Below are 12,978 nucleotides of genomic sequence, written 5' to 3' on the forward strand. Positions count from 1 at the left end.
AAGGAATTTTCCCTCAAAACACTGGCCCTTTCCTGCACCTAGCAGACAGGGGCAAGGTAAGCTTTGCAGGGGCAGATCACCCAGACTCCCACCCCAGGGACAGCAAAGAAACCAAACAGTGGACCACTTCCACTACAAATGCAGGGAGTTCTGAGCCATCCTTTTATGGCAAAAACTCTCAATGACTCCCTCTCCCCCCTCTGCCTTCGTTTCTCTCACCAAAAACTAGGAGGAAGGCTCTCCCTCAGCAAAGAAAATTGGCTTTCTGTAACAAAGGACCAATGGGTCTTGAACTTTCAGTTCTGAGAGGGTACCCAGACTTGCCTCCAAATCACTGGGCAGAGGCATTGAAACAAGTCCAAACTCTCATATCCCAAGGGGAAGTAGAACCTGTCCCCTCAGGTCAAACAGGCAAAGGCTTTTATTCCAGACTATTCCTTGTTCCCAGAAAAGAGGGCAATTGGTGCCCCATCCTGGATCTATCCATTCTGAACACCTTCCTGGTGGTCCCCAAATGCAAAAATCTAAGCTTACAGCAGCTGCTACCTATGCTGACAAAAATGCCTGGTTATTAACCTTAGATCTAAAAGATGTCTACCTCCACAACCCCTATAAGGGAAGCCTGCAGGAAATTCCTTCGTTTCAGAGCAGGTTCACACTTTCATTTCTCTGCGCTACCCTTTGGCTTATCCACTGCTCCCAGGGTATTCACCAAATGCTTTTCCCTGGCCATAGCCTTCTGCAGACAGAAAAATATACAAATTTACCTTTAACTGGAAGACTGCCTCATTCAGGCAGACTGCAAAGAAAATCTCCTCAAGGACAACCTCTTGTCAAAATCCTCCTAACCTCCTTAGGGTGCACCATCAGCGAGAAGAAATCAAAGCAAACACCCTCCAGGAAGATCATTTTCTTGTGAGCACTGCTGGACACAGCATCCCAAATGGCCTTTGTATCCCCAGAAAAGCAGAGCTTCCTGCCTGTCTTTCACCCAGCTGGCTTCCAGAATTCACGTTAAGTTCCTGCAAGCCTTTGGTTACATGGCATCTTGCATCCTAATTCCTCTGGCCAGGCTTCACATGAAAAAACTTCAATGGTACTTGACCTTTGTTGACAGCACTGTCAAACTGTAGACCTCTCTCCCTCTGATCCCCTGTATAAGGACAGAGTTTCTCTGGTGGGCAGGGGCCTGTGCTCAAAACAAGGGTGTTTCCTTTACCATTTGCCCAACTGGGCAGACCATTACGACTGATGCCTCAACATAGCATGGGGCACTCACCTAGAAGGCAGGTGCACCCAAGGTCTTTGGGATGCCCAGCACCTTCCCTTGCACATCAACCAGAATGTAATGATGGCAGTACAAAAACTGATTTTCTTCAAACCCCATTTCAAGCCTGGGGGTTCTCCTTATCAAAACAGACAACACCACAGTAATGTGGTACATTGGGAAGGACCCAATCTTACTCTCTGTGCAGGCTAGACATGAACCTCTGGCTGACATCCATTTCTATGGGACTACACCTGATAGCTCAATACCTACCAGGGATCAACAACACCCTGGCAGACCACTTGAGCAGAAACTTACTGGACCCCCCACGAATGTCAGCACCACAGAAAAAAAAACCTTTTACAAATAACTCGGATGTGGGGGACTCTGGAGGTGGATCTCTTTGCTTCACATCTCAACCATCAGCTGAAAAAATTCTGTACCAGGGTGCATCCCCACCTAGTGTGGAAGGGTGGGTGCATTGATCTTCCCCTGGAGCACTTCCCTCTGCCTCTTATTCCAAAGGTACTGATCAAAATAAGGGAGGAGACCAATGGCCATCCTCCTTGCTACAGATTGGCCCAAACAACCTTGGTACTCCTTACTGTGCAGCCTGATTTTACAGCCTCCCAGTCGGCTTCCCCTGATCTCAGACCTCTTAACTCAGTTGGGGGGGGGGGGGAATTCTGCACCCAGATTTGCAGACTCTCAAACTATCAGCATAGCTAATACTCTAGACATAATCAGAGGCCAGAAAGCCCAGTTCCAGAAAATCTTGTGCAGGAAAATGGAAAAGATTTTGCTCCTGCAGCCAGTCCAGAGGGGGCAGAACCTCGTAACCTTCCATCCTTCTTATCCTGGACTACCTGGCGGAGGTACTTAATAGTGGCCTGTCCTTCTCTGTTAAAATCCACGCCTCAACCATTTCAGCTCATTTTGATAGAGAACAGCACCTGTTCTCCCATCCTTTGATTTAAACAGTTTCTCAGAGGGGCTTCTAATATCAGACATCCCAAAAGGCCACTCACTCCAGTCTGGGACCTGAATTTAGTTTTGGAAAAACTAACTTTACCACCCTTCAAACCTGCTGCTTCAGCAGAACTAAGATTCCTCTACTGGAAGACTGCTTTTCTCCTGCCCGTCATCTCAACCAGGAGAGTTTCAGAACTTCAGGCACTGATTATCATTGAGCCCTTCATCTTTCATGCAGACAGGGTCTCCCTGAAGGCTAATCCCTCCTTTATGCCCAAGGTGGTATCTAATGCACCTCTCAGGCCATATATCTACCACCTTTTTTCCTAACCCTCAAAACAAGGGGGAAAGAATTCTGCACTCACTAGACATGCACACATCAGCTCAGATACTATCTGGACCATACTAAACCCTCAGACCAACTACTTCTCAGCTTTGCCCCAGGGGCTGAGGGGGAAGTCCATTTTCAAAGGGATATCACACTGTATCCATTTCTGCTACAGATTGCATGGGAACCCCCCCCCCCCCAATCAAAGTCTTTTCAAAACCCATTCCACTAGGGCAGCCTCCACTTCCACAGCATTCCTCAAAGGAATTCCCACCAGGGACATCCTGGAAGCTGCCACCTGGACTTCTCTCCATACCGTTAGCAAGCATTACCACCTACATCGGTTTTCTAAGGCTAGGGCAGGGTTTGCCTCTGCAGTTCTGCAGGGCATGCTGACCCATTCCTAGGTCTCTTACTGAGCCTACCACCTCTCTCCTCAGCTTTGAGAATCTTCCCACAGGTGATGACTGCAACAGTGAAACATGAAGAACTTGGTACAGTTGTGTACATTTACCATAAATATAAATGTTAGTGTGTATTTACTGTTGCAGTCCTGGTTTCTCACACTCCTTCCCCCTTGTATCTTCTTTTTTTAGGGAGACACAAGTTTCAAAAGGTGGCTTTTAGCCACCAGACCACTTTAACATATTTACTTGGGCCTCTGACGAGTTAGGGCAAGAAAAACTGATGCAATGGTGTCTGCTGCTTTCCTTTGTAGCACTGACGTACTGGTGTCAGGCAACAAGCAACAGCAGCCAACGCAGAAAAACATTTAACTCTGATAATCGGGCCGGCCGAAGGCTACCACAACAGGGATAACCCACCGATGATGACTAACAGTAAATACACTCTAACATCTACATTTATGGTAAGTGCATACAACTATACTTTCCCATGATGGTCAGGATTCCTGGGTTATCTTTACTTGTCAAAAAGATATTAGTTGTAGCTCATAAATCACCTACCAGGCAGGCTTATTCCAGCAAGTGGAAACATTTTCTATTTGTGCATTTGTGTGATCTAGATCCATTTACTGCTCCAATTCTGGCAGTTATAGAATTTTTGGCAAGCATTTTTCATCAAGGTGCCAGTTCTTCTATGGTTAAGGTCCAGCTGGCAGCTATATCCGACTTTCAGGTCGGTGGTAACACGGCCTCTCTAGCTGCTTCTAAGCTTTGCTAAGCCTTATTGAAGGGTATCTTTTTGTTTTGGCCACCAGTTAAGGGCCCAACACCCCCTTGGGATCTTATTCTGGTTCTGCAAGCTCTTGTCTCTTCCCGTTTCGAATGTGCAGCTTTGGATCTACAGTTCTTGTCATGGATAACTGTTTTCCTGATTGCCATTACATCAGCCAAAAGGGTTTCGGAGCTTTCCTAATTTTCAGAATAAGTGAGTATAAATTACACTTGTTGGATGTTCATAGACAAGTTATGTTTTACTTTCATATGACAAAATCTTTTTCCAAGTCTGACCAACTGTTTCATGTTCTAAGCCTTTTTAGGGAAACCTGTATCCATGGTATTCATTGCTTGTTGGATTTCAATGTATTCTGGCATATTCAGCTAATGGTTTACCCCCGCCAGATCACATTAATGTGCATTCTGCTAGATCTATGGCTGCTTCAGCTGCCTTCTGGTCCAGAATTTCATTGGATGACACTTGCTGTGCGGTTACTTGGGCATCTTCGCATACTTTCATTTTTCACTACAAGTTGGACATTCTGTCCAGGAATCGGGCATCCTTTGGCTCCGCTGTGCTCCAGAATATCCTTCCATGAGGGCCCCTCAGGTGTTTGATAGCTGGGTAGTCTGTCCCATAGATTTGAAGAGCAAATAAAGACATCTTCAGATAAAGAAATGTACTCGCCATAACTTTCAGTCTGAGTTGTTGCTCTTCATTTGTCTTCAAACATCACTCCCGCCTTCCCACCTGTGCGATGGTCTGGCGAGAAGAGACAGCATGTTGGCATACCTTTGTTCCACTCTTAATGCTTCTGGAGACCTGTTATTGGATAAGGTCTTGGGTCAAGTTGGGATGCTATGGATAGCAGCAAACTTGATCTAAAGGGAGGAGGGAGACAGGGGCAGAATGAGTAGGGGACGAGCTTGGAGCTCTGATCAAATGCTGGAAAGTGCAGCTGAGTCGGAGCCATCTTGGATCAGAGTACCCACAGGTTTTACACAGATGAAGAGCAGCAACTCGTATGGAACGTTATGGTGAGTACATAACTTTTTTTTACTTATTCATCCCTGACACTGCACCCTCTTGCTTTTACACCCTGACGGCAGGGCGTGCAGCTGGCATCCTGACAAGGCTGAGACCCCTTTCTCCAAGGTGCTAATGCCAGCAGAATGTCCCACCCACTTTCAGGCACCACCTCATGGTTATTTCCTTAGTCTTCGCTAGAGAAATCAGACTGTGGGAGTGTGCCCCAGAAAATGTAGTGCCCCTGTTGTCTACCTGCCTTATGCCATCAAGATTTGGGCTACTGTTTGAACTTGTCATCTGGGCTGTAGTTAGGGCTGTAGACCTAAACGCCACCGGTGTAGGCTTGTAATTGTTTATTGGTTTTATTATATCCATGCTACAGTAGTCTGTATCTAAATGTTGTACTTTATTGTGGCTTTATAGTATATATTTTTTCCTTTTTTCATTATTGCCCTTTAAGCTACCTTTGTCAGAAACACTCTTGTGTAACCTGCTTTTTAATGTGTTGTAAAGGTCTAATGCTTTTGTGAGTGTGCAACCTAAATTGTACTTGGTGGCTTCCTTCCTTTAGTCAAAGGTTCTTGTGTTTGCCTCCCTGTTTTAGGACCAGTTACAGGCATGGATTCGTGGGAATGTCAGCTCATGTTCACGGTCCATCTTTGTCTTTGACGAAATGGACAAAATGCCTCCTGGTGTTATTGATTCCATTAAACCTTTCCTGGACTATTATGAGCAGATCGATGGAGTGTCTTACAGAAAGGCTATATTTATCTTTCTAAGGTAAGAAAGTACATACGTTTTCAGTGTCAGTGTTGTAGAGCCGTAGTGATAGCAAATTGCTTGGTGTACATGCAATGTCTTGGTCTGAATACTCAATCTCTATCTACCCATTCGTCTTGTAGTTTTCATTTACTTTCTTGCTACTTGATGGACCATTTTCCCATATCACTTACTGAGTTTTTTTTAACATCTTTTAAGGTTACTTGTATCAGTTTTTTTTTTTTTTTTTTTTTTTGCATTTTCTAAAGTAATCCATTTGACAATGACAGGGATGTCTTGTAGTAACCTTTAGCAGTGTGTATCGTAGAGAGTTTATATAATGGTAGGCAGCAGTTTAGTGCTACCTAGTATATTCTGTTAAATATTGTTGCTGTACTACATGCTTAGAGAACAGACTGTATGGGGTCACTTATTGCTGTACATTGAATATTTCAAATTAAAAGAACTAAAGATTTTCAAAACAGTATAAAAAGGGAGGGGTTTAAAAAAAATGAAGATATGGATGAGGAGGAGGTATAAAATGCAGTGTTGGTTAAGGCAAGAAATACAGGGCTTTGCCTATAGTCCAGTATGTAAAGATATATATTTGAGTCAAGCCCTGTAGTAAGTGTAAAGTAAAAGCTTGAAATTAAAGAAACCATCTGTAATAAGACAGAGCAGGCCTTGCCTTGCTGCATAGGCTTTTTGAATAGACAAAATTACATGCTGAGCTTGTGTTGTGTGCACTGACATTGTTTTTTATTGTGATATAAATTTATCTTGGATTTTTTCAAAATTTACCTAGTGAATTGCTGCCGAGTTATCTTGTGTATTAAATGTTTTACCTTATTTCACCATCTAAAAAATTTTTGGATGTGTGTAACCTCCTAATGTGTGTTTAAGTTTTGAAACTGTCTTGCCTTTTGTACAAAGGCAAAGATTTTTTCTGTTTTTGTTAAGCGATCTGGTCACGCTCACAAGCTCCTTTGTGGCTGAATATGGTTTACTAATTTTAGTAAAGGTGGAACCCTGTCATCCCAGTCTGTCTCACCTTTATTCTCCATTCCTTCAGCAGAATTACTTCCCTTGCCTTTAATGGTCAGTTCAGTATATTTTCCCGTTTCTTTTTTTTACCATATTTACATCATGGCTTCCTTGGCATTTGGCTCCTCTGTTGCTTGACTGCACTCACAGCTTTGCAGTCTTTGTCGGTTTTATTTTTTTTATTTTATTCTTTTTAATAGCTGAAATATTTTCTTCACACTGAATTACCTTGATAGCATTTGTAATTTACTGGCTGATCTGCCTTATAAATAGAGCATTTCTAAATGTTGTCTTTGCTTCTGTGCATCCATTAATCTCTCCATCCCTATAAAAAAAAATATTCATCTGTTTGCTTGTGCTTATGTGCAAGTGTATTGAGTTGCTTTAGCCACAAATCTACTTCTGTAGGTCTGGACATTTCAAAGCAAACCTTTATACTACTTGACAAAGACGGACTAGTAATGCAGATTGATATGTCTTGTGCCAACCTCTAGAAATTGCAGAGGAATCTCAAGTCCTTCAGAATGGTATGCCACTATGTAAAAACATTTTTCCCAAGGAGGTTCATTTTTAAATTGAAGGTAAAACCTAGTTGTCATTTTCTTCTCTCAATCTACAGTCTTTCTGTTTTATATTCAACAGTACATTGATGATGTTTTCCAGGATTATTTTAAAATGCAATTTCCCCAGTCATAAAGTGCAAACCAGTGTTTTGGCTCCACTTGTTAATCTTTTTTCCTGTCACGCACTGTATTAATTCTACAGTACACGTATTTATCAACTGTTATAATTTTTTTCACAATGAACCCGCGGTGGTGGTGCTGCGGTAGCGTTGTCACCTCGCAGTAAGACGCTGTCCGGTTCGATTATCAGCTAGAGCGTCTTCTGCATGGAGACATGCGTGAATGGGCGTACCTTCGTTGAAGGTTGTGCATTAGGGATGGTAACTCAGCACGTAAAACTCCACTACCAATTATTAGCGGACCGGAGTTCCACTATGGCGACCCCTAACCGGGAAAAGCTGAAAAGACCCAACATATTCTACCTATTAATATCTTAATTACTACAATAGAATTAATACATTCTTTGGATGGTAAGCAGGTCTGTTTGTGATTTGCATTAATTTATTCACTCATGCAGCAAAAATAACTTTTCTGTGTGTTACTTCTCTATTAAATTGGGCACCAGCTGATGCTTGCAGACCTGTAAAATAGTGTACTTTCTGTTGCTTAAATGGGTAAAGCAATTTCCTGTCTAGCATTTGTTCTGTTACACAAAGGATAGATTTCTGTTCAAAAGTACAGTGCCACGTATTGCTTTCTTGTGGTGTCATAATGTTTGCTGTTTCCACATGGTTGTGAAGGATTTTCTGAAGCCAGGCAGTGTTTGTTTAGATTTATTGTGCAACTGTTTGTCAGGAGATCATTCAGATTTATTTTATCTGATTTTCAGTGTTGTAATACAGTGTGACTGACATAGTGAGCAGAAGCTGTTGCACAGGTCATGAAGAATGGCCAGTATTTTAGTGTGGCTGTCACAACTGGTACAGTAGGTCAGAGGGACTACTTTAAGTTACTTCTTTTATAAGGTTAGCACAGTGTACTTAATTTTTATTTGCATTTTGCTTGTGTAATTTACTTGCTCAATTTGACTCAAATTACTAATTGTTTTTATTTTGAAACACTGATATTTTTTTTCTTGTAAAATTCTTTAATTTGCAGCTGAAATTGATTATTAAAATGTCTGTGTGCTAAAACACAAATGTTTTGTCTAGTTTGCTAAATGCTATGTATAAATATATAAAGGGAACACCTGATAAAAAGGAAGAGACTTGCACCTGCTTCATAAGTTGGATTATTTGCTTACCATTATTAATAGCAGGTCTAGACTTATTGAAAATTGTACTTGTGCAATTGGCACATTATGGAAAACTGATATCAGTGTCATTGATCAAGGATGGGTGTAGAATACATCGGATCCGAGCAAGCAACTAGAAAGATGACTCCTGAGTTCAAAGTCCTCCCCTTCCCAAGGTCCCTTGTTACCCACAACCCTCAGATCTCGTTTGCCGCAATTTGAAACGAGACTTGCTTCCTGCAGTTTGTTTTGTTCAGATAAGTACTTTTCCCCCTTTCTTCGGTGTTCTCCGCTTTTTTCCTTAGTCTCCTAACTCTTATAATTTTGTCCCCTCCCGGTAGCTTGTTTGGGTAGGTATTCCTAGGTTCTTCCCGGTTCCCACCCTTGTTCTTCCTGGTCTTGGGTACCTTCTACCCCCCCCCCTTCTCTAACTTGTTCCCCCCACCCTCCGTGTGCGTAGTGTGCGGGTGGTATGCACATTTGTGAGGGTGCATGCGATGTCTGAAAAGCCCACTGGTAAAAGGTGATCCTCGTGGTTGGAAAATGCCGCATTCAGACTTGCACAAGGAGTGTGTGTACTGTCTGGGAGAGCCACATCTGGAGGTTGAATGTGACATTTGTGCTGGATTCAACCCCAGGGCTCTCCTGTACTGCAGGACTAAGCTCTGCAGAAAGGGGTTGGCCAAAGCTGTCCCTTTGTTTTCGGTTCCCCTTCTAAACCTCCCTTGGATCCCAAGAGGAAGTCTTTGTTTTCAAAGGATTCTCCAGCTGAAATGCTGAGGCTCTTCGATCACAGCTCGCCAGATCCGAGACCAGTCTTATTAGCATTGGATTCGGACTCTACTGTGAGAACCCTGGCTTCCTCTGTTTGATCCAAGACCATGGAGCCTTGGTGGTCCTCAGATCCGAGACTACCTAGACCACCCTCGGATCTGCCCTACCATTCGGTTTTGACCGCAAAAAGCCTGTACGTCCTTGGATCCCAGCAAATCCTTGGATCCCAACGGCTTTGTCGGATCTGATAGTCTTCTCTTCCAGACGTAGGAGATCGGATCCAGGGCTTTCCAGGGCTTTCCAGCAGGTCTCCTCCTCAAGACTGCAGGTCCTCAACTAGGTTGGGCCATTCCTCATCTTCCCATTCCATCTGTAGTCTGCTTCCCTCCGATATGGATAGGATGATGAGCTTAACCAAGGCCTGAGCTGGGCTTGTTGCCATCCCCTGACCACTTTCCCAGGGGATCTTCGCCATCCGCAAAACTCCTCTTTCCCTGACCGACCCATCTGGGTTTGGTCCCCACAGGATCAGGGCATCCCTAGAGAGACACCAGTGGTGTTGTGCCTTGCTTCTCTTCCCACACCGTTTGGGTCCCTGGCAGGTTCAGCTCCTTCCCCCTGAGAGCTGGTGGCGCCCTGGCCCAACGACGTCGGTAGGGGTCACTGGGGAGTGGGGTTGGGACCGTAGCTTTCTGACTACTCCCTCCCTGTGGGGGGGGGGGGGCTCCTCTATGGATAGCTCGGGGCTGATATCATCTGGGGACATCTTTGCTCCGTCAGGGTCACCCCTTCTGTCCCAGTCGGCTGAGGCCGGTGAGGGTTTCTTCCAGCCTGTCTGCTTTCCTGGGTGATGGGACAATCTCCAAATCCTCCGCAGCCAAGCCCCAGGTCGCCTGAGAGCACCTTCATACGGGCATTGCCCACATCAGGGTCCTCCCCATATCCCGCTGTAGAGGCTCTCTTGGAAGAGGACATGCAAGAGGCGGCAACTTACTCCCCCCACAAAGATGCTGATTTCAAGGAAGGAGACTGGTCCCCCACACTTCCATCCAAGAAGGTGTCCTTTGGGGACATTCCTAGAGATCCTTCAACTGTGAGGTGGTTGATCTTCCCCCACCCTGTCTTCAGAGGAATCTGTGTTCCTGAAGGCCTTCTGGACAGGCGCATCTTCTACCTGGGTGTCTCCCCCTGCCGATTTATTTTGTTTAGCTCATATCCAGCAGCGCATGGAGGGAGCTGGACATGGTGGAACCAGTTCCCAAGTCCACTCAGACTAGGCTTTTTGGAGCAAAGGCTTTCCCGTTGATGCTGTTGTGGCCTTGGCTGCAAAAAGCAGCTCGCTGAACAGAGCTCCATGGTCCATCCCCCAAACAGGGAGTATTGGGCAACTGACAGATTTGGGAAGCTCGTGTTTGCAGCCACTACTTTCGGACTGAGAATAACCAGCTGAATGGCACACTTTATCCATCTGCAAGGGGACTTGGTATCGGAACTCTCCACTTCCCTTTGAGTTACTGCCTCTGGAAAGCCTTAAATTGGTCTCTCTAAAGCTGTCTGCTCTGACTTCCCTAGCTAATGCCTCAATGAGGTTAATATATAATGCAGTGGAGTACACCTCTCAAACGAGTGGCACTAGCATTGCCATTAGGCATCATGTCTGGCTTCGCCTTTGCGGGTTTGCCGAAAACTTCAAGGCATCATTCATTAAAGCCCCTTTTGACAGGTCAGCTTTGTTTGATCCTTCAGTCAAAGAAATTTAACCTGTAGCAAGCAGGAGGGAAAGACTCTGTCTGCAGTTGGGCTCAAGTTCTCTACTCCTTAATGATGCTTTTTCCAAAAATCAGAGTAAGGAACTGTGGATGTTTTTCGTGTGTAACTGTTGCAGTCATCACCTGTGAGTTATCCAAAACGACACACGTAAACAACAAACAAGATCCCAGTTTATCCCTGCTGTGGTAGCCCTCAGCCGACCCGAATACCAGAGTCAATGTTTTTCTGCATTGGCTGCTGTCACTTGCTACCTGACATCAGTTCGTCAATGCTATAAAGTAGAGTTGCTGACGCCAATACACCAGTTTTTCTTGATGTAGAGCCCATAGCCGAAGCAGTTCGCAAGTGTGCTGGTCTGTTGCTACCAGAGTTGCATTTTACAGCTGGAAACATCTAAAGCCAAGTACCCTGTTGGGGATTCTTTTTTCTTGCACTAACAGATGTCCGAAAAAGTAATTGTCTTGCTTGTGGAAAGTACCACACAGAGACTTCCACTCATACTGCATCAGTTTTTTAGGCCAAGACCAAAATGTCCCCTGTTGCCGGTTCTGTGCCCTCTCTAATGCGAGAACCATTCACTGTAGAGCTCTTATTATATCCAGGTATTTTCGTCTTCCGTCTGTGCACTCCGAAATGTCGTTCATCAGCCAACCTTCCGTAGACATTCCGAAGAAATGTAAAGATAAAGATAGAGACTGACCACACAAGCCAAGATTTCCGACGACTCAACCGCTAAGCAGGTAGTCAGATGTTCGTGTTTCACTGCTGCAGTCATTACACTTGGGTTATCCTGCCGTCAGGCGGTCCCGCAGTCGGCCAGAGATCCAAAGTCTTGGTCAGACGTCTGTTGCTTCTTCCCTGACGTCAGTGTGCCAGGGGTATATAAGATGCAGCAGACGCCATTTTCTTCAGTCTTTCTTGCCGTGCAGTGCCTGAAGCAAAAGCAGTTCACAAGTGCCGGTCGGCCGACTCCTGAAATTTTCAAAGTCGAATTGCAGAACCGAAGTGTTCAATAAAACTAAGTACCCTGTTGCCTCAAACCGATGTCAGTAAAAGTTAATAATTGCATTTCTTGTGGGAAGCAAATACCTCATAAGGATTTTCATTCTTACTGTATTCCATGCCTAGGCCCAGACCACAAAGGCACAAGTTGTCGGTTTTGTGCTAGATTTAACAAGCGCACTATTAAACATCGGTTTGATTTTCCTCGCCATTATTTTGACCGAAGGTTCAATTATACCATGCCGTCGGAACAACTGATGACCGGAATACACAAAAAACACAGACAAAGATAAGGACAGGCATCCGAGGTCCAAAACTGATGAAGCCTCTTCTAGGCCAGTCGCCAGCTCTGTGAGGTGCTTTCGCAGCCCCTGACACCTGCTACCTCAGAGCCACAGGCCGCCTCCGACTCCCAGGTGGAAATTACTAGGCCTCTGGAAACTCAAGGTATCGGGCCTATGGAAGTTAACCCCTCGGATGGGTCCGGAGCCGCTGAGCAGGCATCGGCTTCTGAGGGTGTTTTCAGACCTTCACAGATTACCATCAAAACAACAACCAAGTCTAAAACTTCATTAAAGACAAACAAGTACAGCATTCACCTGGACAGGCCTCCATGCCTAAAAAACAGATGCTCAAAATGGCCGAAGACCTAATTACTCTGATCAGGGGTTCCCAACCCCTTCCTGATAAAAGGCCTAGGCAGGATACGGACTATGATTCCTCTGACCAGGTTTTCATTTCTTCCGATTCCTCTTCAGACCAGGGATACTCTTTACCCCCCTATGAGGACTCTGATGCTGAAGAATCAATCTCTTCAGCCTTTCCTCCTGAGGATTACTCTCTTGGGGAAACTTTACTACCATGAGGGAGCATTTCCATTGGGAGAGCCAGAATTATTCAGAATCCAAGAAAAGGCTCAGAGATTTTCTTTATTGCCTCAACACAGGCCCCTTGCTATTCTGCCTGTGTTGGATATTGTGGGTGATGTGTTCTCCGA

The 12,978-nt window shown here is 44.7% G+C and overlaps 1 protein-coding gene across 1 annotated transcript in view; it reads left to right on the forward strand.

The window, feature by feature from the left end:
- LOC122791002 (torsin-1A-like) overlaps positions 1–12,978 on the forward strand; it is a gene marked incomplete at its 3' end in the record, with an annotated part of 566,886 nt that overhangs the window by 287,289 nt on the left and 266,619 nt on the right. The window contains 1 exon segment of the mRNA XM_044058746.1: positions 5,380–5,555. Within this exon segment, the coding sequence (XP_043914681.1) occupies positions 5,380–5,555 (176 nt within the window).

Source organism: Protopterus annectens, chromosome 16.part0 (genome assembly GCF_019279795.1).
Source record: "Protopterus annectens isolate FY-2018-M chromosome 16.part0, PAN1.0, whole genome shotgun sequence".
NCBI classification, from domain to species: domain Eukaryota; kingdom Metazoa; phylum Chordata; order Ceratodontiformes; family Protopteridae; genus Protopterus; species Protopterus annectens.